This window comes from Choristoneura fumiferana, chromosome 3 (genome assembly GCF_025370935.1).
Source record: "Choristoneura fumiferana chromosome 3, NRCan_CFum_1, whole genome shotgun sequence".
NCBI classification, from domain to species: Eukaryota; Metazoa; Arthropoda; class Insecta; order Lepidoptera; family Tortricidae; genus Choristoneura; species Choristoneura fumiferana.
The window spans coordinates 16,037,195-16,061,481 of record NC_133474.1 but is presented as its reverse complement, the minus strand read 5'-3'; the positions used below and the strand labels follow the sequence as shown (position 1 = coordinate 16,061,481).

The window sequence follows — 24,287 nt, the reverse complement described above, 5'->3', positions numbered from 1 at the left end:
TTGGAGATATGATTTTTTAAAAGTGTTTTCCAAATTGCCCGAAATCCCACCTTTAAACGTTCGTAAGTTTTTTATTAATGTATGTAATTTTTTTTGTATTCAATACTCGGTAATACATGCTTGTACAAATAATAATAGTGTTTATTATAATTGATAGTCTCAAAAGGACTTACAAGGACTTTTATTCCAAAATTATATTATTGATTTTGTGAAAAAAATCCTACTTCGAAATTAAATTATTAAAAAACCAAAGGCAAAAGAGCCGCTCATTTTTTTAAATTACTTCTCTAGCTTATGACCTTTCTAACAATAGCTACACATTGATAAAAAAATAAATCTGAGTCAAATTTCGGGGATATTCCGTCAAAAGGGCGGAAATTGTTCGGAGTCAGCAAGTAAGGCAACTTTATTTTTATGATCGTATTTATTAATGGTTAGACAAATTGAACTTAATTTCATATTTAACTGTATTCTAGTTTACAATTATTATTATTTTCGAAATGCTCTCCCCTGTTCCTAATGCATGTCGGGCTTTCTTACTTTACCACCTCCGTAACATAAACTAACTCTTTCGCACGTCCAAATACATAAAAATCTAAGGGCGTTAGGTCTGGAGACCGTGCGGGCCAAGGCATCGGACCGCTTCTCCAATTATCCAGGTGCTTTTGAACTTCTCTTTCTTCCTTCAATGGTGACGGAATGTCCCCGTAATTTGAATCAGATTTATTTTTTTATCAATGTGTAGGTAGCATATCGTTAGAAAAGGTCATAAGCTTGAGAAGTAATTTAAGAAAAATGAACTGTCTTTAGATTTTTAATAATTCAATTTCGAAGTAGGATTTTTCACACAAAATCAGTAATTTTTTGGAATAAAAATCCTCATACGTCCCTTTGAAACTATAAATTATAATAAAAACTATTATTTTTTGAATAAGCATGTATTACCAAGCATTAAATACATTTTTTTTACATGCATTAATAAAAAAGTTACGAACGTTTAAAGGCTAAATTTCGGGAAATTTGAGAAAATAATTAAAAAAATAATATCATATACTAAAAATATTTGTACGGAACCCTCGATGCGCGAGTCCGACTTTTTTTTTGTTGATCCCCATTGGTTTCTTCCTTGATCGACCCTTGCTCTTCGACCGATAAGACCAGTCGCGCTACTGCTAGACCGAGACATTTTATGGGTCCTATTTGCAATGAGGGCTATCGTTTTTTGTCTCACTAGATGGCGCACTGTTGCGTGAGGTTTTAAGTATGGCTTTCAAAGTCTGTTATTACAGGCGTGAAAACAAAGTTTAGATTAAAATCATATTTAATACACCTTAAAACCGTACCATAAAAATATCGAGCATGCCACAGTGTTGCATAGTCCCCGTTTTGTTCGGAAAAAAGGGAGGACGAAGGTTTCCGAAAGACAAAACTGTCTCAAAACACAGACATTCATTGCCCCGGAACGCATATTTGCCATAATTAATTTCAGATATTGCAAAATATTCACAAAATTATTCTAATTATAAATAAACCCGCGTAGCTCACCCAAAAACTATGAGATTTGACATTTCGGAGACTACACGCTACACTAGCGCCTCTAGTGGCGAATTCATACGCGATAGCCCTCATTGCAACCGCTATATTGGATACAAAAACGAATACTTACATGGAATATTATCCCTTTAGGCGTGCGCAACAGTATATCCCATACATGTATGTAAAAGTTTTTCGGGACGCGGCAGAGGCACCCCTCGAGTTGACGCCGCTGCAACGGTGTCAGCCTGTGCGATATAAGTAAATCAATATACTTAAATAAATGACACAGATTAGTTAATTTAATTAGCTTTTTACTGTGCTTAGCTTGATGGAATGCGTTGACTCATTTTTACTATATATATTTAAGTAATAGATTCGTGACTATGAGCAGTATATTTCTCGAGCTAAACCAAGGCTAAATTGATTTTTCACGACACTGCTCGAAAATGTGGCCATAGATAGCCTAAATCCAGTACCCAAAACTGCCTATATATGTACATTTAACAGTTGACTCATTTATGGCTCGCAAAACACGACAACAATGTAACAGCCCGGTTAATATCAACATGGAAATACAGACCCGACTATTCGTGTACGCGCACGCGCATACAAACTCGTGTCAAACTGACCTGAGTTTGTATGGGCGTGTACAAGAAAAATCGGGTTAGTATTTCCATGTCGGTATTATCCGGGCCGGTAAAGAACGCACACACACACACAAAAACACATACACACACACGCACACGCACACGCGCGCGCGCGCGCACGCACGCACGCACGCACGCACGCACGCACACACACACACACACAGCGGGAGCAACGCAGTCTTTGAATTGTTGGTTTATTTTGTGATAAAAAAAATATTTCCTCGCAGTGGTTGTGAAAAGCACAATGTTTAGGGGCTGTTTCACCATCCATTGATTAGCGTTAACCGACGGTTAAATGTGATGCCGTCTCCGTCTATTCGAACAAAACAAATAGAGACGTCATCACACCTAACCGTCTGTTAACACTAACCAATGGATGGTGAAACAGCCACTTAGTCTCGGCAAAAAGTGCAATAGATGAACTCGTATTATCGAACTCGAATTATTCAAACTAACTCGTTCATATAGATGCAATAGCAATACTTAGTGCTTACTTTTCTGCCTCAACAACAATGTACTACGACGAGTACGACAGCCTATGGAACTGAAATTGGACTATGAAATCTGCTGAAATGATAATGTTAAATTTGTATGAGTGAACGCTACAAATATGCCAAACACGCATATGAATATAACAATGGTTTGGGAAATTTTGAAGAGTATAAATTAAGTCTTTCAAATAGTGATAAATAATACATGAATATAAATTGTACGAATATGTAAATAAAAAATCTAATAAAAATATTTAGTTACCTAATAGCAACTAGCCTGTTGCCCACGACTTCGTCTGCGTAGAATTTGTTTGTTGCTATCCCGCGGGAACTATGCAAATTTCCGGGATAAAAGCTATCCTTCCCTGGGACTTAAACTATCTGTACCTATACCGAATTTGATTTTGAAATTGGTATGCAAATGTAGTTTGGGTGACAATGCAAATAAAGTCGACAAAAAGTACAGTCAGCTTGTATTCAAAATATGTTTTTACCAAAAACTTATTAAAACAGTAATGTTACTGACAGGTAAAGCACAACCTAAATCAATAGAGCTAGACTTTTTAAATTGCAAAATGGATTAAAACTTACTATTTGCGGTATATTTTGTAAAGTGGCATTCAATTTAAGCCTTGGTTTAGCACGAGAAAGATACTGCTCATAGTTTTCTATATACTCTTCCTCCTGTAATAAATACACTTTAACATAGTTACAATCAATCAAGTCTTACATACATTAACATAAATATAATTTGGAGAGGTACCCAAATAATGTTTACCTATTTTTTTACAATATGGGTTTTATTAAGACGCCCTTGGTTATTTCATAGAATTAAATAAAAATAACTTATGTTTAAATGACAAGAAGTTGGCGTTTAGGACAGTTTTATATTCTTTCGACCTTTTTGGAGTTATTTTCTAATACAATTTCAGAGCAGGTTTTTTAACATTGGTATTAGTGCATGTCGCAATGAAACATGTTTTGGGTGCTCTAATAGTAAAACACACGAGATTATATCCAAAAACATACGAGAACTTATCAAACGTACGCATATGTTAACAATTTGAAATTGACGTTATGTTTTTTTCGTTCCTTTATTAGGACCAAGACAAAAACCGTATTAGACATAGACATAGACAAATATATTAATTCCTGCCGATAAAAAAAATCAGCCACTTATAAAAGTTTCATCCATCGCCCATTGGATGCGGAAGACGGCACAAAATGATCTAAAACGGAAGAGACCTTTACTCAGCATATGGGTAGATCAAATTAGATGAAGAAAAAGAAAAAGTGGGTAGTCATACCCCTGGGCGTCAGCCCAGTCGGACACGGTGAGCACGCTCTGCAGCAGCGAGCGCAGCCGGTACGGCGACAGGCTCTCGAGCGGCGCGCCGGCGCGGACCTCCCCCGGGAACAGCGCCAAGTACAAGCGGATGGCCTCCAACACCCAGCCCACGCGGATCTTCAGGATGCCGCGGAACATCTCCGGGCTCGTGCCGATCAGTCGGCCGCAGTATAACACTATCTCCTGTAACAGGCGACATCGAACAGTCGAATACTATCTTATTTGGTGCAAATGACTTGTAGGAGTAAAGGAGGTGGCAGGACGATTCGACGACCTTTTGCCGAAGCCAGAGACGAGTGGAAGCAGAGAGGCGAGGCCTTTGCCCAGCAGTTGGACACAGTATAGGCTATTTAAAAAAAATACTTTTAGGTAATTCAATAACAAATCAACCTATATATCTAGCATCATTCGCTGAGTACTGACTACAGGCAGCCGCCTTAGGATCAATTTTGTTTGGTCTTGAGTTCAAAGTCAATCAAACGAATAATTTCATTTCATTTCAGTCAGTTCCATGCTATTAATTTTCTTATAAGGAATTGATTTTTAAAGCTCACGAAACTAAACACATCGAATGTAATCAATGGGGAAAGATGTCAGTATCAGTCTGATATGATAGTCACTTTATGATGATTCCTATGACATATCAAATAATATATCGTTTTTTTATATCTATAAGAACTATCATTGCAAATGTCACAGGAAGCATCGTAAAATGATTCTGCCATAGCATGTAGCAGAAATCAGTAAAACGTGTATGTCAAAACCTGTTGTAATACAGCACCGATGACGTCATACGGCTGAATGGTGGAATACATCACGGACTGAATTTCACTCGGAGTCATCGGCTTGTCGAAAACAGTCTCCTTTTGTCCGATCACACCCACTGTCAGCTGGAAGCAAAAATTTTAAAACTATGATATTAAATCTTGGTGATTGGTGTCAGTAAGTTGTGAAATTTTTGTAAAGCCTCACAAACGAAATAATTTGGTAAAAAAAAAATTGCTGATGTAAATAAATTGAATATTACAGTTATGCATCAGAGTAAGAGTTTATCCATACGTTACATTAGTTTTTCCTGAAAAACGTAAAAACCTCAAAACCACTGAATGGCCAACTTTTTGTTTCATCATCATCATCATCCCAGCCTATATACGTCCCACTGCTGGGCACAGGCCTCCTCTCAGAACAAGAGGGCTTGGGCTATAGTTCCCACGCGGGCCCAGTGCGGATTGGGAACTTCACACGCACCATTGAATTGCTTCGCAGGTTTGTGCAGGTTTCCTCACGATGTTTTCCTTCACCGCAAAGCTCGTGGTAAATTTCAACTTTTTGTTTGCACGCTCTTAATGATGACGGAAATAAATCAGACTTTTTCTTTGAAACTTCACTTTGACACTTCGTACATTATTTTATTCGCAGAAGCAGAGCTCTGCTAACACTGGATATTTGGGCATTTTCACTTTATATGGCGCTAAAAAAAATTTCGTTCAGAACTAGGTAATTTTGAGTTCTTCTTACCCAAAATCACGAGCACTATTGATTTTGACAAAGAAAAAAAGCGTCCCTAACTTTTTATTCATACAGTTTATATGGGTCGTTATGAAATGGGCACATACAATTTTAAGGGAAAATTGGGGACATTCCGGATGCAGCACGCCCGCGCTGTGGTCCACTCTTTAGAGCGTCCAAGGCCGTCGTACCGGTCACCTGTAATGTCCACCTTTAGGGCAGGGGGTTATTACCTGTTTCCCGTTGACAAGCACGGTCGTGATGAAGGGGCTGATGGAGTCGACGGTGTGGCTGAGCAGCGAGGAGCAGTAACGCACGGCGCGCCAGTGCCGTAGCACGCCCGCGCTGTGGTACAGACTCTTGAGAGCGTCCAGGGCCGTCGTACCGTTCACCTGGAAAGGAAATAAAAAAGTTTTAACAAAAAAAAATTACCGCCGAAAAAACTGAAAAGCAAAAGATAAAAACCTTCTTTTATTTAACCTTAATCTAGGTACTAGTTTGAAGTCGGAGTCTCAGCACGAGCCAGCAGGAGCGGGCCTATTTCTACCTCATCTACATACACACTATATATTGGGTTCAATCACTCCTTTTCAATCACTATTTCGAATGTTTAATTTTTTTATTAAAAAGATTTTTCTTCTTTTCCACCGTTGGCGTATTTTTTTTTTTCAAATTTATATAGTACCAACTTCAAGGTATACCCTATCCAATAAAAATAATTATCAAAATCGGACTACTCTGTAAAAAGTTATGCCTGGTCATGCATTACAATCAGTGATTGATTAATCAATCATCCCCTGTTTTCCTACCCTTAGAGGTAAGAATTTTTATTCCTAAATGGGACTACCCTCGGGGTTAACGCTTTCCAATAAAAAAAGAACTATCAAAATCGGATTACACTGTAAAAAGTTATGCGTGGTCATACATAAAAAAGAAATAAATAGGCGTCCATTGGGTAAATTTCAGAGTAGGTAGCGCCTTGAGCTGCTGCTGCTTGCGTGCTGAGGGGCTAGCCGCTAGCGGCGTGCTGCTGCGGCGCGAGCTAGCGCTGCCTACCGTGCTGAGGGGCTAGCGCTAGCGGCGTGCTGCTGCGGCGCGAGCTAGCGCTGCCTACCGTGCTGAGGGGCTAGCCGCTAGCGGCGTGCTGCTGCGGCGCGAGCTAGCGCTGCCTACCGTGCTGAGGGGCTAGCCGCTAGCGGCGTGCTGCTGCGGCGCGAGCTAGCGCTGCCTACCGTGCTGAGGGGGCTAGCCGCTAGCGGCGTGCTGCTGCGGCGCGAGCTAGCGCTGCCTACCGTGCTGAGGGGGCTAGCCGCTAGCGGCGTGCTGCTGCGGCGCGAGCTAGCGCTGCCTACCGTGCTGAGGGGGCTAGCCGCTAGCGGCGTGCTGCTGCGGCGCGAGCTAGCGCTGCCTACCGTGCTGAGGGGGCTAGCCGCTAGCGGCGTGCTGCTGCGGCGCGAGCTAGCGCTGCCTACCGTGCTGAGGGGGCCTGCCGCTAGCGGCGTGCTGCTGCGGCGCGAGCTAGCGCTGCCTACCGTGCTGAGGGGGCTAGCCGCTAGCGGCGTGCTGCTGCGGCGCGAGCTAGCGCTGCCTACCGTGCTGAGGGGGCTAGCCGCTAGCGGCGTGCTGCTGCGGCGCGAGCTAGCGCTGCCTACCGTGCTGAGGGGGCTAGCCGCTAGCGGCGTGCTGCTGCGGCGCGAGCTAGCGCTGCCTACCGTGCTGAGGGGGCTAGCCGCTAGCGGCGTGCTGCTGCGGCGCGAGCTAGCGCTGCCTACCGTGCTGAGGGGCCTGCCGCTAGCGGCGTGCTGCTGCGGCGCGAGCTAGCGCTGCCTACCGTGCTGAGGGGGCTAGCCGCTAGCGGCGTGCTGCTGCGGCGCGAGCTAGCGCTGCCTACCGTGCTGAGGGGGCTAGCCGCTAGCGGCGTGCTGCTGCGGCGCGAGCTAGCGCTGCCTACCGTGCTGAGGGGGCTAGCCGCTAGCGGCGTGCTGCTGCGGCGCGAGCTAGCGCTGCCTACCGTGCTGAGGGGGCTAGCCGCTAGCGGCGTGCTGCTGCGGCGCGAGCTAGCGCTGCCTACCGTGCTGAGGGGGCTAGCCGCTAGCGGCGTGCTGCTGCGGCGCGAGCTAGCGCTGCCTACCGTGCTGAGGGGGCTAGCCGCTAGCGGCGTGCTGCTGCGGCGCGAGCTAGCGCTGCCTACCGTGCTGAGGGGGCTAGCCGCTAGCGGCGTGCTGCTGCGGCGCGAGCTAGCGCTGCCTACCGTGCTGAGGGGGCTAGCCGCTAGCGGCGTGCTGCTGCGGCGCGAGCTAGCGCTGCCTACCGTGCTGAGGGGCTAGCCGCTAGCGGCGTGCTGCTGCGGCGCGAGCTAGCGCTGCCTACCGTGCTGAGGGGGCTAGCCGCTAGCGGCGTGCTGCTGCGGCGCGAGCTAGCGCTGCCTACCGTGCTGAGGGGGCTAGCCGCTAGCGGCGTGCTGCTGCGGCGCGAGCTAGCGCTGCCTACCGTGCTGAGGGGGCTAGCCGCTAGCGGCGTGCTGCTGCGGCGCGAGCTAGCGCTGCCTACCGTGCTGAGGGGCCTGCCGCTAGCGGCGTGCTGCTGCGGCGCGAGCTAGCGCTGCCTACCGTGCTGAGGGGCTAGCCGCTAGCGGCGTGCTGCTGCGGCGCGAGCTAGCGCTGCCTACCGTGCTGAGGGGGCTAGCCGCTAGCGGCGTGCTGCTGCGGCGCGAGCTAGCGCTGCCTACCGTGCTGAGGGGGCTAGCCGCTAGCGGCGTGCTGCTGCGGCGCGAGCTAGCGCTGCCTACCGTGCTGAGGGGGCTAGCCGCTAGCGGCGTGCTGCTGCGGCGCGAGCTAGCGCTGCCTACCGTGCTGAGGGGGCTAGCCGCTAGCGGCGTGCTGCTGCGGCGCGAGCTAGCGCTGCCTACCGTGCTGAGGGGGCCTGCCGCTAGCGGCGTGCTGCTGCGGCGCGAGCTAGCGCTGCCTACCGTGCTGAGGGGGCTAGCCGCTAGCGGCGTGCTGCTGCGGCGCGAGCTAGCGCTGCCTACCGTGCTGAGGGGGCTAGCCGCTAGCGGCGTGCTGCTGCGGCGCGAGCTAGCGCTGCCTACCGTGCTGAGGGGGCCTAGCCGCTAGCGGCGTGCTGCTGCGGCGCGAGCTAGCGCTGCCTACCGTGCTGAGGGGGCTTCACCGTCAAGTCCCCACTGAGGCGGTCGCCTCACGTGGTTTTTAATCGCACAGAAAATGGCTCCCTCGCGTGGCAGCTAGCTCACTGGGGACCCGGCAATTTAGGCTTTTCTGACAGATAGGTATAGGTAACCTAAAAATTACCAGAAATTACCTTTAAAAAGTTGAAAAACCCCCTACATTGACATTTCAAAGGTCAATATTTATCTGAATAACGACTGAACTTACTTTTAAAGTAAGGTAAGTACACTTTCAATTAACCCTTTACCAGGCCCCGAAGAACCAGCGTACGTGTCTTAATACGTACTTTATATGATGTTGCAACCGTATTGAACGCCTTGTAAAAAATGTATTTATTTTCATAAATCGGAGACCTTCCTTTAAACCAGAAATAAATATGTGAGTTACGGTGATCCCATCGCCTGTCTAAGTAATGAACTGTCATACTAGATTTTGTCTTATTATATTCTTGATCAGGCCAAGGGATATATTCCACCCACATCTTATATCGGTTATAATAGTCAAGGTTTAACTCCAAATCTCCTACGAAACATTATATCAATCACTGAAAACATTATTTTATGATCTTCATTCATGACACGCTTTAAAATCCAATAATATATCTTTAGCAGCCCTTTAAATCCACTTGACCAGTGATGTTAGTGGTTTGTTTACAAATTCGAACACTACTGAATTTAAGAAAAACACAAGCAGATATATCGAACCATTTTTTGTTATTTTCATGATTTTAATGATTGTAAGGTAATATAATCATATATTTTGCTAAATACTCCTGCGTCCTTGTGATAGGACTAGAATTAGGATGTGGGATGACTCTATCACATTGCCTGGCTGTGTGGGAACTATTCTTCCCATGGCCCGATTAGATTTTGGGTCTCTTTGGTACATGAATTCGTTCTAGGTTGAACACAAAAACTGTTTTATTACTTACGTGAGTTTTTATGACATGACAAGACAATTTACCGGGCCATGGGAAAAATAGCTCCCACACAGTTAAACTCTAATAAGGCCATGGGATAATGTCAACCCACATCCTAATTCTGGTCATACACAATAATGCATGAATATTTAGCAATGTTTACGATAACATTAGCTTTCAACACTCAAAATCTACAAAATATCAAAAAATTGTTCGACCTATGTACTTCTGTTTCATAGAAATTATGGAAAGTGTTCGAATTTATCCGTAGTTTACTGAAATTAGCGTTCAAGTGAATTTAAACGGCTGCCAAAGATATATTACGCAATTTAGAAGCGTGTTGTGAATGAAGATCATAAAATAATATTTTCAGGGATTGACAAAATATTTTGTAGGTGGTTTGGAGTTAAAACCTGACTACGGTTACCGATATAAGATGTGGGTGGAATATATCCCTTGGCCTGGTAAAGGGTTAAATTAGCTATCCTGACTGGGCCTGCGTGGGAACTATGGCCCAAGCCCTCTTGTTCTGAGGAGGCCTATGCCCAGCAGTGGGACGTATATAGGCTGGGATGATGATGATGATGACAGTGACTTCTAACTTATCGACTCTACCAACAGACTCTACCAATGAACAAAGTAAATAAAATAAAATGTAAATAAAAAACAAAGTAAAAAAAGTATGTAAATTAAATTAATTAAATTAATTTGATTGCTTAGTAGCGACATCTCTTGTCTGGGTGAGCGGTTAGTTCCGAAAGAGTGTGACGTCTGTCGACGAAACATAGATGTAGCTAGTGCTGCTGCTTAAGTAGCATAGTAGAAATAAGCAACCTGAGATATGTATGCATAGGAAAAATTCGTGTCTAGATTCCTGTCCAGCAGTGGTGTAGGGGTTATAGCACGCAGCACGGATTGCTGAGGACCTGGGTTCGATTCCCAGTGCTGGTCTCTTTTTCTGGTTTTTCTGTGCATCCATGTCTCAGTTTGTATTTTCGATATGGTTTCACGGGATACCCGTAAAAGTAACAAATTTGGAATTGAAATAAAGGATACAAAAATACGCCAAAAAACCAATCATAATTACGACGAGCATAAATTACTTAGCAACTGTGTTAAAGTAATTGAAATTCAACCCGTGAAGTACTTCTTATTGACTAGTAGCTTTGTTGGTCAAATGTGGTGTTCACTTCACAAAATAATGATTTTCAAGAGCAAATGCACGAGTTACTCCTCAATATATCCAAATTACTATAGGTGTCCCTACAATATTTGAAGAGTTCTCTTGATTTCCTTAAGATCCAATCATCAGATCCTGATTTGGTGCTTATGGGACCTAATTGAATGCATTCCTAGACGAACGAAAAAAAATATTTTCAAATCTGTTCGTAAATGACGGAGTTCAGAGGTAACAAACATAAAAAAACAACCTCCTTTTTTGAAGTCGGTTAAAAATAGCGTTATATCAATAGATTAGTCACCTCATACATTGGTCCCTCTCGTTCCTTCAGAATGCCCCACAGCTGGCTCTGCGCAAAGATATTGTCAGTGCCCCTCAATGCAGCGACGACGTCCGGTGTAGACCGGTTATTGTATGAATCGAAGTAGAGATTCTCTTCGCGGTACGTGAGTGTCCGAGGCACGTCTGTCAGAGACTGGTAGCCGATGTACTCGTGCTCTAGTTGCTTGAACTGTGTGAACATTTCTGAGGGAAACTCGCCTTGGCTCATGAAGTCTAAATGCTCTGAGGAAGAAGGCCTAATTTAGTGTATTCTTTTATGTCCCAGATGGATCAATCAACTCTTTAGTGTTGTTATTCTGTCCCGTGACTAAGGAGACATCAGTGATACACTTATTTATAAAAATGTTTGCAATGTATACTACTAGCGTGCTTAGATGAGCCATGAATGAATTGCCTTAAAACTGTCACAACACCTAACTTTTAGTGAATTTGTACCCCATAAAATAATAGTTTTTAATAAGTGACCGAGGAGACGTTACCACCACACGTACACTAACAACCCTCCTTCGGGCAGTCGGGTAAAAAGTTGATTGATCCAGATAATAGGGAATAACTATTATCTACTCTTATTTGTTGCAAACTGCATTGGCAAGGGCGCCTAAATTCATATTTGCTCCTGTTCGAAAATTTGGTAGATCGGGCACTGTGCAGCAGTCGCCACAGGCGATTGGGTGTTTTTTACTTACAAATATAGCTAATGTAATTTTCACTGTACTTATGGCTTAATTCCATGATGTCGCATTCTCACCCATGCAGGAGCTAGAGATGAGGTTCTGCAGCCGGCCGAGGCGCACCTTGACGCCGTCGCAGTGGCCCTTCTTCAGCATGGCGAACAGGTCCAGCATCTGCTTGAAGTGTGGGTCCCGCATGTGCTCCTCGCGCACCAAAAGACACACCGTGGGCCGCCCCGACAGCCGCCAGTACCTGACACACACACACACACTGATAGATATACTACCGCTTATCGTGATACTCGCGGACCTTTATTTATATGTGTAGTCGATCGCTGACCTCCAACCGATCTTGCGTATTCATTTTCTTTATCAAATTTGAGAACTAGAGGTTCGTGCCAGACAGCTATAATTTTAACATTTGATACATTGCACACGTTTTTAAATGAAACAGCTAAACTATTTAAAATTGTGTTAACTTCTATAATAAAAACATAAGAAATACCGCTAGTAAATGTAGGGGGAAGTCCCGTAAAGCCGGACGGCACCTATCACCGGACACTCGTAATATCTCGCTATTTTTTTATGATTACTAAGCAAAAATGGATAAAAAATATTTTTTTAAATATTAGATGGGATCCATTACAATGTATAACGAGTAATATTACGAGTGTCCGGCGATAGGTGCCGTCCGACTTTACGGGACTTCCCCCTACATGTAGGTATTTTTAGTCAATTTGTCATCGAAATACCGAGAAACGTGTGTTTTGACCGTTAATTCAAACCTTAAATTAAACGGAGTATATGTCTATGGTGACAGATATGTTTGCATGCAGGAGCACTCCTCCACTTCCACATAAATCAACAAATGTCACACAGACTCAACACAATAATCAACACCGCAATACTCTATGCGTTACATGCGTTGCGTTAGGCGATCCGTTTGCTCGTTTGCCCCCTATTCCATATAAAAAACCTACTCTATACGACTTTATCCACAAAGCTACGCTGAGGGAACACCAGTTCCCAATCAAAATGAATTTCGTACTAATTCTTACTTTCCAACAAATTGTAGTTCAGTCTTTATGTCATCAATGAGTAGTGCCATGTCCCGATACAAATAAAACTCCGACACTTCGAATATAAGCGGGTAGCACAGCACTGTCATTCCGCACACCCTGTAAATCTGAAAAATATTGAAAATCACATTTAGACTAGTTTTAGACACATCAATATGCTTAAAATATATCAAATCTCAAGAATGTAGCAAACAATTATTAGATACTAAGAGTTAGGTGCGCTACATTTTCTTACCTTGCTAGTTCCCAATGACCCAACAGGTCGGATCGGACGTCCGGTCAACTTCAACTTTGGACATACTCCTAACTGTCTGTAGACGTGCACAAGTTGCGTCGAACTGCAAACCTACGGTGCCAAATAAAAACGAGCTCAAATCATATTTTTCTGTTATCCATGGACAATACGGTATTTGACTATTTTGTATATGTTTTATAAATTAAAACTACACAATGCCTGTTATCGAATAGAAAAACAATTTTTAAGCTACCTTTACAAATAACAAAGTTATGAAGGTTTGAAATTCAAGATTAGACAGAGAAAGACATACTGGCATGTGTCGTCACACGCCAGTACCGCCATACTTGCTGCATAGAGAAAAGCGTTTGAGAAAGAGACAGGTATATAGATTTTTCAAAAAATCACTATAAATCCCATTTTCAACCGATTTCAATTTTCTCCTCGCTAAACACTATCTGTTTATCTATATTTTCATAATAATATTAAGATATGGCAAAACCAGGAGTTGTCAAATACCGTATTGATAACATATGTACAAAAAATGTAATGTACCTAATCACCTATATGAAATGAAAGTTAAATCGGATAACTCACGTCCTAAATCGAGTTTCGCTCGAATGTTCTAATTACCTGTACTGGTTCGACTTCATGCGGCGTTTGGGTCTGAATGCCGTAGGTCCCCATCATGGCCTGAAGGCGCATTGACTCGGCTATCAACACCACTTGCACCACCAAATCTGTCGCTATGCCCTGTATTAATAAATTTATGTTATTGGTCTAAAAGTTACGGCACAGTGTATTTACCACAGTCTTTGATCTAACTTAGTGGTCTGTGATACGTACAAACATATGCAAAAGGTAGATCTAATGCCATGCCACGAACCATACATTACAAGTTTCTGTTTTCAGAATTTTCTGTCTTTTAGCATGTGACAATCTATTAATTAATTGAGTACAGTCAACTATGTCGCCCAAATATTAAAATTACTTAAAAATGTCGGTACTTATTTCATCAATGTGCAACAATTTTTGACAAAACAAAAGCAACTATACGGTAATTCGCTAGGTAGATACAGAACAAGTGACAGAAGAAATACAAGAAGTGATTTACTCAATACAAATATCAGTCCTAAGTATAGTGACCATGCAAAGAGTTATATTTTATTAATCAAACGTTTTAACGAAAAGAACTAATTAATAATTTTATAGTCATGCCAATCCGTGCCAATGGTGCCTAATACTCACGAATGCTGGCTTGGCCTGCGTTTGAGCATGGAAGTAAAACAACGATACATTATAAATATATTCAGTAAGTAACATAATAACATTTTCTAGTCTGAACATGTTGGACTGGAACTTAATACAATTTCCATCAGAAATTGTCAGGGGATTTCCCAGGATTGACTTTAGTTTCATTTTTCAATTGTAATGATTTCTTAAGTCGTAATTATTTTGAACACAATAAATACATTGTGCATTAAGGGGCGTAAGAAGGGGATTGTAATCCCCTTACGGCCCGTGATACACACAATGATTTTTATCACATTGCGAGGAAAAAACGCAAAAAATAAAATTATTTTGTGTCTTCACAGCTCAGCAAAAGCAAGACGCTAAGAAAAAAACTGAATAAAATATGGCTACCCGCCAATACAGGGGGCTACTGCAAAATTCGAAAAATCGAAGTTCGTATCGTACCGTCCCTCTCACTCTCGTATTAGGTAAATAATATTAGCGTCAGGAAAACGATATGAACTTCCATTTTCGTGGTAGCCCCCTTGATTGTCACTTTTTTCGAGTCATCTACAATAGACAATACTAAGAACCGTGTTTAGTTTAGAATTCAAATGGTCTTACGGCCAGAATATGCCAACATGCTAAAAAAATATTTACTAAAATTATTGCAAAACAATTTGATATAAATTTAAAATATAAAAATAACGATGTTTCATGAAGCGTGACAATTTTTTATGGCGTAAAATTAGGTTATATCTAAGTTTTAAAGATGTAAATAAAACGTTGGCTGACTTGAAACCTGTTTAGTCTGAAATGACGTACCTACTAACTTTTTAAAACTAAAATCATAACTCCCGTGGGGAGGAAAACTATACGTAGAACCATAATTCCCGCGGGAACAATTGAGGCCATTGTCTTTTAGTATGAAATAACGTCAATGACGAGCACGTGTGATGAAAAAAGTCTTTTAAAGACTGTCTAGGGGTGACGATAATTGTAACTCTTACCTTAGCCACTATTATAACTAGGAGCAGCGATATATGCTTCTGATTAATTGCGCCAAAAATAGCAATAAAACTATCTTTTGCGTTGTGAATTTAGCTTTCAATTTCATTGAATATTGTCTATTTTAACACACGACAGTCGCCACTTTTCGGAATACCCATCTTCTTAACTAATCAATAAATCAATCAGTTTATTTGTCAAGGATCGGTGTTTACGAGGACACGCATTATCAGCATGAAATAAGCGTCAAACCACCTTTCGTGTGTACTTGTATGTGTACCTACTGATCCTGTCAAATACATCCATCCATATCCATACTAATATTATAAATGCGAAAACAACTCTGTTACATATACATGAAACCGATATAAATGAAATTTGGTGTGGTATAGATATTGTAAGACACCCTGCGAAGCTTTTGTCCAGACAAATTGCATAGTTATAGATAAGTCGCAGGAAACAGCTAGTGTGAAATAAAGATTTCTTTATTATTGTTTACCTGGAAGGCGGAGTACCGTCCGGCGCGGCGCGGCCGGTTGTAAGACGGCAGGTACCGCCGTATGGGGTCGAGCTCGTTGACGTGTAGTAGCCCGCCAGTCAGCAGCTGCGCCAGCACGAACATTGCCTGCGCCCACAGGAACAACCCGCCCGTGTCTAACACAACAGATGTTATTGGCGAGCGGATATTGGCAATAATGGCAATAGATAACGCAAAAGAAATAAGTAAAGTTGTTTTTAAGTCGTGACAAAACTTGGTGCGTTTGTTTGTTTATTTCCAGAGATACTGCAAGTGAAGTCCTACGAACATCTACACACTACAAAGATTATAAACATTTTTTTTTTATTTTAGGCTATAATACTTAAAGCTGCAATCCACTGCATCGGAATCGAGCCTTACGGAGCGGACGGATTTGTTGCTTTGTATAGATTTCCATGATCTGCGTGCACTTTAGCGCCATAGAAATCTATACAAAACAACGAATTCTTCCGCTCTGTATGGCTCGATTCCGATGCAGTGGATGCGCGCGCAGCTTTAATTATGAAAAAAAAACCGTTCGACGTTGGTTGTTTCGATTCATTTTTAGTGGAAGAAGTCCAAGTAGCTGTTTAGTGCATATCTAAACAAATGTATGTTAGAATGATAAATAAAGGCAATATTTTACAAATGTCAACATTGGGATAAATTGTTTGGTGGGCGATATCGTTTAATAAAAAAAAACAATTAAGTCTTAGTCGGCATCAAGTGGCTTTGTAGATATTTAATGATAGCAATAATATTAATCATTCCCAATTCCGCTGCAAAGCAAGGTTAAATTACATACTATTTTGTGCTATTTACGCGAGGCACAGAAAGCGAAATTCATTTGTAATCTTTCGTTTAAAGCTAAACACGAAATGAAGAAATTGCTTGAAAGCTTGGTATTTCTAACTTAAGATTGTTAGACACTAGTGATATCAAGTGATATGTGCGAGAAAAGTATGCGAGATTATTAAAGAAGAAACAGACAAATCATTCTCAATGCTCTTACAGGATTACCTTTGTTTTCTTCGCCTGGTTGGTCTGTAATTATATATTGGATAATCAAATCACTAATCGTGTTATTGAAAATTAGCCGAGATTGACGAATTTAAAATATTTTGCTTAATATTAATAACATCTTGGCTTATTTATAATACGATTTAGTATTGTGTCAATAGATCTCTGGATCAAATACACACACACACACACACACACACACACAAACACACACAGTGGTGGTGGTTTACAGTGAAATAAATAAATAATAAATAAATAAATCGATACGATATCGCGCGTGAGAGTAAATTTCTTGAAAGAAATAAAACCAATAATACTTACTTGCCGGGATTCTGCGTACAGAATAAGGTTCGTTACGCTCGTTCTCTATGCCCTCTCGGGGCACATAATAATACCAAGGTATAACAGGATCTGAAATGCAACTTTAACCTTTAGTTAGGTAAGTATAAAAAATATTGAGTGCAATTTCGGAACTAAAAAAATTCCGAATACTAAGATCTTTTTCAAAAAATACCTCCAAATTCGTCCATGTAAATTCTAGCTTTCAGTAACCTCTGATACTCCTCGACCTGATCGGGCAGCGTCCGGAACACTCCGTCAATGATCATCATCACGTAGAACAGCGGCCATTCGGACTCAATGCCATCAAATTCTTTTAACTCCCCTTCATTGTAGTACCGGCGATTCGGGTCCTCGAGCACACACTTATAGCCGTCACGGCTAAATCTTTTGAATCCGTATTTGCCTTGTAATCGTCGCAGAATGTTTGATTTCGTCAATTGAAACAAGTGTTCCTCATGCGTAGCGAATGCTGGGAACGATATCGTAGGCAAGAGTGCGACGTCGACGCCCTACAAAGTAAGTTCAAAAGAATAGATTTTTTTATCTATAAAACAAATACATATGTACTTATTATTATAAAGTTTTACATACTTTGGAACTTGATTCCCGCGGTAGCATTGTTTCGAATATGCTTCTATTTCGATTGTGTGCATCAATGTCAACATAGATAACGCTCCAAGACGCCCCCTTATCGCCAAACAAATTGCACCCATTTATAGCTTCTAAAGCTGCTTTCGCCATGCCTGAAAAACATTTACCATAACCATAACTATAGGTAGTGCTGGTAAATCTTTAGTTCGATCACATTGTGCATATTGTTATATTTACCTATGGAGGAGGCATGGATTTCTGGTTTACCATCATTGTATTTGGAGCCCCTTTCCCACATGCCGTAATCGGGCGTTCTGTAAGCGCGCTCTACGTAATACACCAAGTTCTGTATAAAAGCTACTTCATCCTGTAAACATTGACTTTATTATATAATCTTTGTTGCATTGATAAATAATGAAGAAGGGTTACGAAATGCGTACGAACAAAAGTAACCATAGGCAGGGCCCGATGTACCATGTCTGAGCTCTTAGGCAATGCAGTTCTCGGGGCCCCTTTTCAGCCATTAGAAGGGTATCAAGTTGAATGAAATCAACCACAAATCAACTAACCAAATGCGTTCATAAAAAAAGCAATAATACCTCTTGTTGTCTCATTGTACTCCATTCTATGTAATATTTTAAATTACTTTTTCACGACACTGCTCGAAAATGTGGCCATAGATAACCTAAATCCAGTACACAAAACTGCCTATATATGTGCATTTAACATCTGACTTATTTATGGCTCGCAAAACAGGACAACAATGTAACACATTACGAAAACATATGACTTTTATGAGGGGTTTTTTTTCTTAAACGCATAATATGCGCAAAATGCTTAAATTTTTATAGTCTGAAAAACGCCTCAGCATCGCAGCAGGTCGGACATGACGAGGATAACGTTTTTATTTTTTAAATATGTGGTTGGGTACAAGCCACTAAGAACGAACTCGTTTAAAAAAAATATTATGTCACAAATTAAGGTTGCAGAAGAAAAACTAAAGTCATTGGATTCTCATTGTTTGTTTTGTGATAAATATTTTTTATTTCCTCGCAGTGATCGTGAAAAGCACAATCTTTAGTCTTGGCCAAAAGTGCAATAGATGAATTCGTATTATCGAAGGCCTCCCCTTCGGGTCAGGCTTCAAACTAATTCGTTCATCTATTGCTTACTTTCGAGCCTCTATAACAATGTACTATTGTGCGCGCGGGGCCCCTAGTCCATAAGAGGCTCCTAGGTAGTTGCCTACTCTGCCTAGTGGTTAATCCGGCCGGCCCTGCCCATAAGCACATAATAAAGAGCGTGAATCAAACCTGCGTGTAAATAATTTGCAGCCCCGATGTAATCATCTGCACAAGAAACAAGAGATACAGAGAGATGACATCAATCTGCAGATGATGGTATTGCTGGTCGGTGAGCACGGGCTCCCCGGTGGTGAGGTGGAACTTGACGTGCAGCGCGTGCGCCGCGCTCTGCCGCGTCTTGAACGCCTCCACGCGCGCCGATTGCTTCACCCAGCACTCGAGGATACCACGCATGCATTTGACGGTGCTCTGGCCTAGCTCATGAGATTTGCCGCGGTCGTCGTCTATGCGTCTGCGATCATAAAAATATAAATGTTAATGATAAATCATAAATTACTGTTTTTATGTTTTCATATCGTTATTTTACTACATATTACCCGTGACTTTGTCTTCGAATTTGTTTATTGCTATCCAGTGGCGTGCCTAGGGTATCAGACTATGGCAAGCCGAGATATATAATTTAGTATTTTTGTACCTACATCCATCTTGTTGCCGTAAACTTCAATCTTCAGTTTGGACGAGCTTACCAAATTGCACTGAAAGCATGCTATTACTAGATAAAATTTTACAGACATACACTTGGAGTCCACACAAGGGACAATTTAGTCCGTTTCTGAACTCATTCTCTCCCACAGGCACTGCACTAGAACCAGAATACCTAAGCACTTATTTATTTTTTGAAATGATTGCATCAAATCACAACGCTACGCTACGGCCCACGGTTCGAAATAAACAATCATGAAGTTAGTTAGAAGTTATTCATCTCGCCCGCGCACTCGCGTCGCGTTCCTAACCAAACGCAACAAACTTCACACCGTAAGCCAGCTTCAAAATGCAAAGAAAGTGCTACATATGCAGCTATACATAGATATTTGGAAAACTAACGTTTTCCTAAGTATGAAGAGAGCGTTTGGAAACCCCGTAAAATCCCACGAGAGCGAGCGAGATGTCATGCTTTTTTACAATGTACGCTACTATCGCCGCGTAGACTCGCCGCGCCGCCGCCGGTCGCAATCAGCGCCACTAGCCATGCCTCGGATTACGCAATTATTATTATTTTTACGTAACATAAAGCGTGCTAAATTATTAAAGTAATTTTATTAGAACTTTTTTTCTCATTTGGACGTTGTTCGGTTTATAAGGCAAGCCCGGCTTTTGGGCTTCTATGTAAGGATCGCCACTGTTGCTATCCCTAGGTTAGCTAGGGAACTGTACAATTTTCCGGGATAAAAATTATCCTATATATCCAGGTTATAAGCTATTGGTGTCCATCAAAATTCTTTGCATGAAATTGTTACAAACATAGACACAGGCATGTTCACAAACATTCGCATTTATGATATTAGTTAAATAACATAATTAAAAAGATTGGTTGAAATAAATAAAGTAAAAAAATCCATTGACTGTGCCTCAAATAATGAATCCATCCATTGACTGTGAATTGAATAAATTCCATCATGCTGTTCAAACCGCACTGTACAAAAGAAATAGCCATACCCTTGAAAATCCTAACCCTCTATTGGCAGCAGTCTGATAAAAACGTAATGTGAATTTGACATGTATACATTAAGTATTGGGGGTGTTTTATAATTTTTTTTACTTTGCATAAATCAAATGGCATCTTATTTATTTCATTGATATGATTATGAAGCAATACATAGCTTCAGTTAAGTATGAAAAGCACTGGAGAATAATCAGGATACTGATTTCCTCAAAAATAAATCTGCATACCTAAACAAACATACTTTACTTAATAAGAAGTAACAAGGTACTGCTCTTTTTTTATAATTCAATGAACTAACATATTTAGAATTTCTAATAATGTATACCTGTAAGCCTGGTACAGGCCCCATACTGATGCTGCGCAGTATATGCTGTCTCTTACACTGCCAATGTGAAGATCAGATGACAACACTGGAAACAGCCCAGTAATTGGACTTTGAAACCGAAGCAGTTGTCTCTTCACTGTAATAACACAGAATATTTTTTAAAACAGCTGACATTTAATTGTAATACTTGTAAATAATACAGTGTTATTTTTAATTGTAATTGAAATTTGTATGCCACTTCATGGCACTAAGTGGTATTCTTATTATAATCTATTAAATTGAGACCACTGTATACCCACTGATGACAAATAAACTTTCATCCCATTCATCCCAGCCTATATACGTCCCACTGCTGGGAACAGGCCTCCTCTCAGAACAAGAGGGCTTGGGCTATAGTTCCCTCGCGGGCCCAGTGCGGATTGGGAACTTCACACGCACCATTGAATTGCTTCGCAGGTTTGTACAGGTTTCCTCACGATGTTTTCCTTCACCGCAAAGCTCGTGGTAAATTTCAAATGTAATCCCGCACATGAATTTGGAAAAACTCAGAGGTGCGAGCCGGGGTTTGAACCCAAGACCCTCTGTTTGAGAGGCGATAGGTCAAACCGCTAGGCCACCACGGCTTTTTTCGCCACCACGGCTTTTTTAATAAACTTTATTTCATTTCATTTCAACAAGCATTTAAAAACTATTGCCGTGAGGTAACAGCACAAATCAACAGAAGCCTATAGATGCTAAAAATAGTTATGTGTTAAAAATGTTGTTTACCTATAGCATAATAGATGTCCAGCTGTCGAACAGTATCTTCATAATTTGATATCTTCAAGTATTGCTCTGCATTAATATCATCTATGCTCCCCTGTCGAATCATTATGTCTGGATCTGGATATACCTAAAATACAGATGTTTCAATAATTGGTAAAGGTTGATAAATAATAAATTAAAATATATTTATTTACTCACATAAATAAATAAGGTTAATATGAGCAACTCAAAGCATTGAAAAATATTACACCATTTTAGGGTTCTATACCAGATAGGTGACAAACAGAACCCTATTGACATTGTTATACTCTGTCTATGTGTCACATACAGGGTATCAAGAAACAAGATTCTCAAGAGAACCATAATAGATAGTTGAAATTTATACACATAGCATAGATTTCTATTGCCCTTACAACAACAAATAAAAGAAACATAGTTCATGTACTCACTCCATGAACTTTAACATAAGTTCATAAACAATAAAGAAATTTACAATACCATACAAATATTCTTTATTTGACACTATAAACCAGTACAAAAAATACATACACCTTTCAGTATATGTATAAAGTACTCTGTGCCAGCTGTGTGTGTGTACTACCAAAAAGCTTACATAGATCCTGCTTCCAAAAAGTTGAATGTGAAAGACCGAAAGTTTTTGTTAAATGAGTCAAACCATAATAACAAACATTGTAAAAAGTATGGTGGCCTGTGTGGTGTCGGGTTAGAACTATACATTACAATTGCCTGTATCTATTACAACTCTCTTTGGATTAGAATATTATATATAATATATATATTATATTATATTACGACAGAGGATATAGGTTAAGGTATACCGTAGGCAACAGGCTAGCAACCTGTCACTATTGTACCGTTTTAGTCAAACTTAAAACCTAAAATTGCTAAAAGTGGCTCCGAAGCGATAACGTTTTGTTTTGTGTGCTCTGCCTACCCCATTTGGGAATTCAGGCGTGATGTTTGTGTTGTGTTGTGTGTAAAAAGTATTACTTACTACTTAGAATATGGAAAGCACAGAAGTTTTAGTTTAGTCAATTAGAAAATATGTCTAGTTTATTTACCTTCTCTATAGGTACTAATACTCAAACATCAAAGTAAATTATTGTGTCGACATTGAAAGGTCATTTGGAATCAAACCAAACTACGAATTTTGTTAGCCACCTGAAACAACTAGGTAACTTTCGGCCGTGCACAGTTAAATTAATGCAATTGCCTTATTATTTTGCCAATAAGCTATTGTTTACGCTTGTCGAGCTAAATAAATAAAAAAACAGTCGGACGAACTTTACGAACTATGATAAACCAGCAGGGCTACTACGAAACTCGAAGTTCGTAACGTACCGTCCCTCTCGATCTCGTATTGAATAGCATAAGTAAGTGTCAGAGAGACCGCACGACACGAACTTCGAGTTTCGTAGTAGCCCTGCTGATGTGACGTTTCGAGTTTGACAGTTTTAGAGATGTGCCATTTATCGAGTGAACTATCGATTTATCTAAGAGTTTTCATGCCTATTTTTGGAGAAGTTGCATTACATTTTAAAAAATAATATTTTTCCAGTTCTCCGCCCACCGGGCCTTCGTTTTCTCATTCTCGCTCGAAATAATCGCTCAAACGAATTACAAACTCCCGACTCTGGGAGTTCGAAACAGTCTTTTTAGACCGTTTCGGCATTTTGCCAAAAAATAACAACAAACATAACGAAACACAGTAAGATAAGTCAACAACAATAATAACAGAAATGAACAATAACAAAATACAATGAAAAGAAAATGCAACAGAAACTCAACTCGTATACAAGGCAGACGCATACTGACAAGCACTGGCCACAAGAGGTACAAGATGGCTGGGGCCGCGTTCCACATAAAATCTTACAAGTTTTGTTTAAAAATTTAAAATATCTTAGTGTTCATTGTTATTAAAAAAATAAATAAATATAAATATCACGAAACAATTCACACCAATTGACTTAGTCCCAAAGTAAGCTTAGCAAAGCTTGTGTTATTGGTACTAAGCAACGGATAAATATAATTATATAATAAAGATACAAACTTAAATACATATTAAACACCCAAGACCCGAGAACAAACATTCGTATTTTTCATACAAATATATGCCCCGACACGGGAATCGAACCCGGGACCTCAAGCTTCGTAGTCAGGTTCTCTAACCACTAGGCCATCTGGTCGTCGTATTGAATAATGAACCGCGGCAATGAGGGCTATCGTTTTTTGTCTCACTAGATGGCGCACTGTTGCGTGAGGTTTATAAGTATGGCTTTCAAAGTCTGTTATTACGGGCGTGAAAACAAAGTTTAGATTAAAATCATATTTAATACACCTTAAAACCGTACTATGAATATATCGAGCATGCCACAGAGTTGCATAGTCCTCGTTTTGTTCGGAAAAAAGGGAGGACAAAGGGTTCTGAAATACAAAACTGTCTCAAAACACAGACATTCATTGCCCCGGAACGCATATTTGCCATAATTCATTTCAGATATTGCAAAATATTCAC

The 24,287-nt window shown here is 40.9% G+C and overlaps 1 protein-coding gene across 1 annotated transcript in view; it reads right to left on the bottom strand.

The window, feature by feature from the left end:
* Positions 1-24,287, bottom strand: part of LOC141426757 (probable phosphorylase b kinase regulatory subunit beta) — a 29,917-nt gene that overhangs the window by 2,787 nt on the left and 2,843 nt on the right. Inside the window, exons 2-19 of the mRNA XM_074085898.1 lie at positions 21,755-21,878; positions 20,987-21,122; positions 19,167-19,449; positions 18,091-18,220; positions 17,854-18,005; positions 17,435-17,771; positions 17,242-17,331; positions 16,921-16,944; positions 15,883-16,037; positions 13,776-13,895; positions 13,143-13,253; positions 12,887-13,014; positions 11,906-12,081; positions 11,117-11,379; positions 5,765-5,923; positions 4,787-4,912; positions 3,982-4,205; positions 1,667-1,781 (exon numbers count right to left, since the gene is read on the bottom strand). Of these exons, the coding sequence (XP_073941999.1) occupies positions 1,667-1,781; positions 3,982-4,205; positions 4,787-4,912; positions 5,765-5,923; positions 11,117-11,379; positions 11,906-12,081; positions 12,887-13,014; positions 13,143-13,253; positions 13,776-13,895; positions 15,883-16,037; positions 16,921-16,944; positions 17,242-17,331; positions 17,435-17,771; positions 17,854-18,005; positions 18,091-18,220; positions 19,167-19,449; positions 20,987-21,122; positions 21,755-21,878 (2,853 nt within the window). The remainder of the gene's footprint in view (positions 1-1,666; positions 1,782-3,981; positions 4,206-4,786; positions 4,913-5,764; positions 5,924-11,116; positions 11,380-11,905; positions 12,082-12,886; positions 13,015-13,142; positions 13,254-13,775; positions 13,896-15,882; positions 16,038-16,920; positions 16,945-17,241; positions 17,332-17,434; positions 17,772-17,853; positions 18,006-18,090; positions 18,221-19,166; positions 19,450-20,986; positions 21,123-21,754; positions 21,879-24,287) is intronic.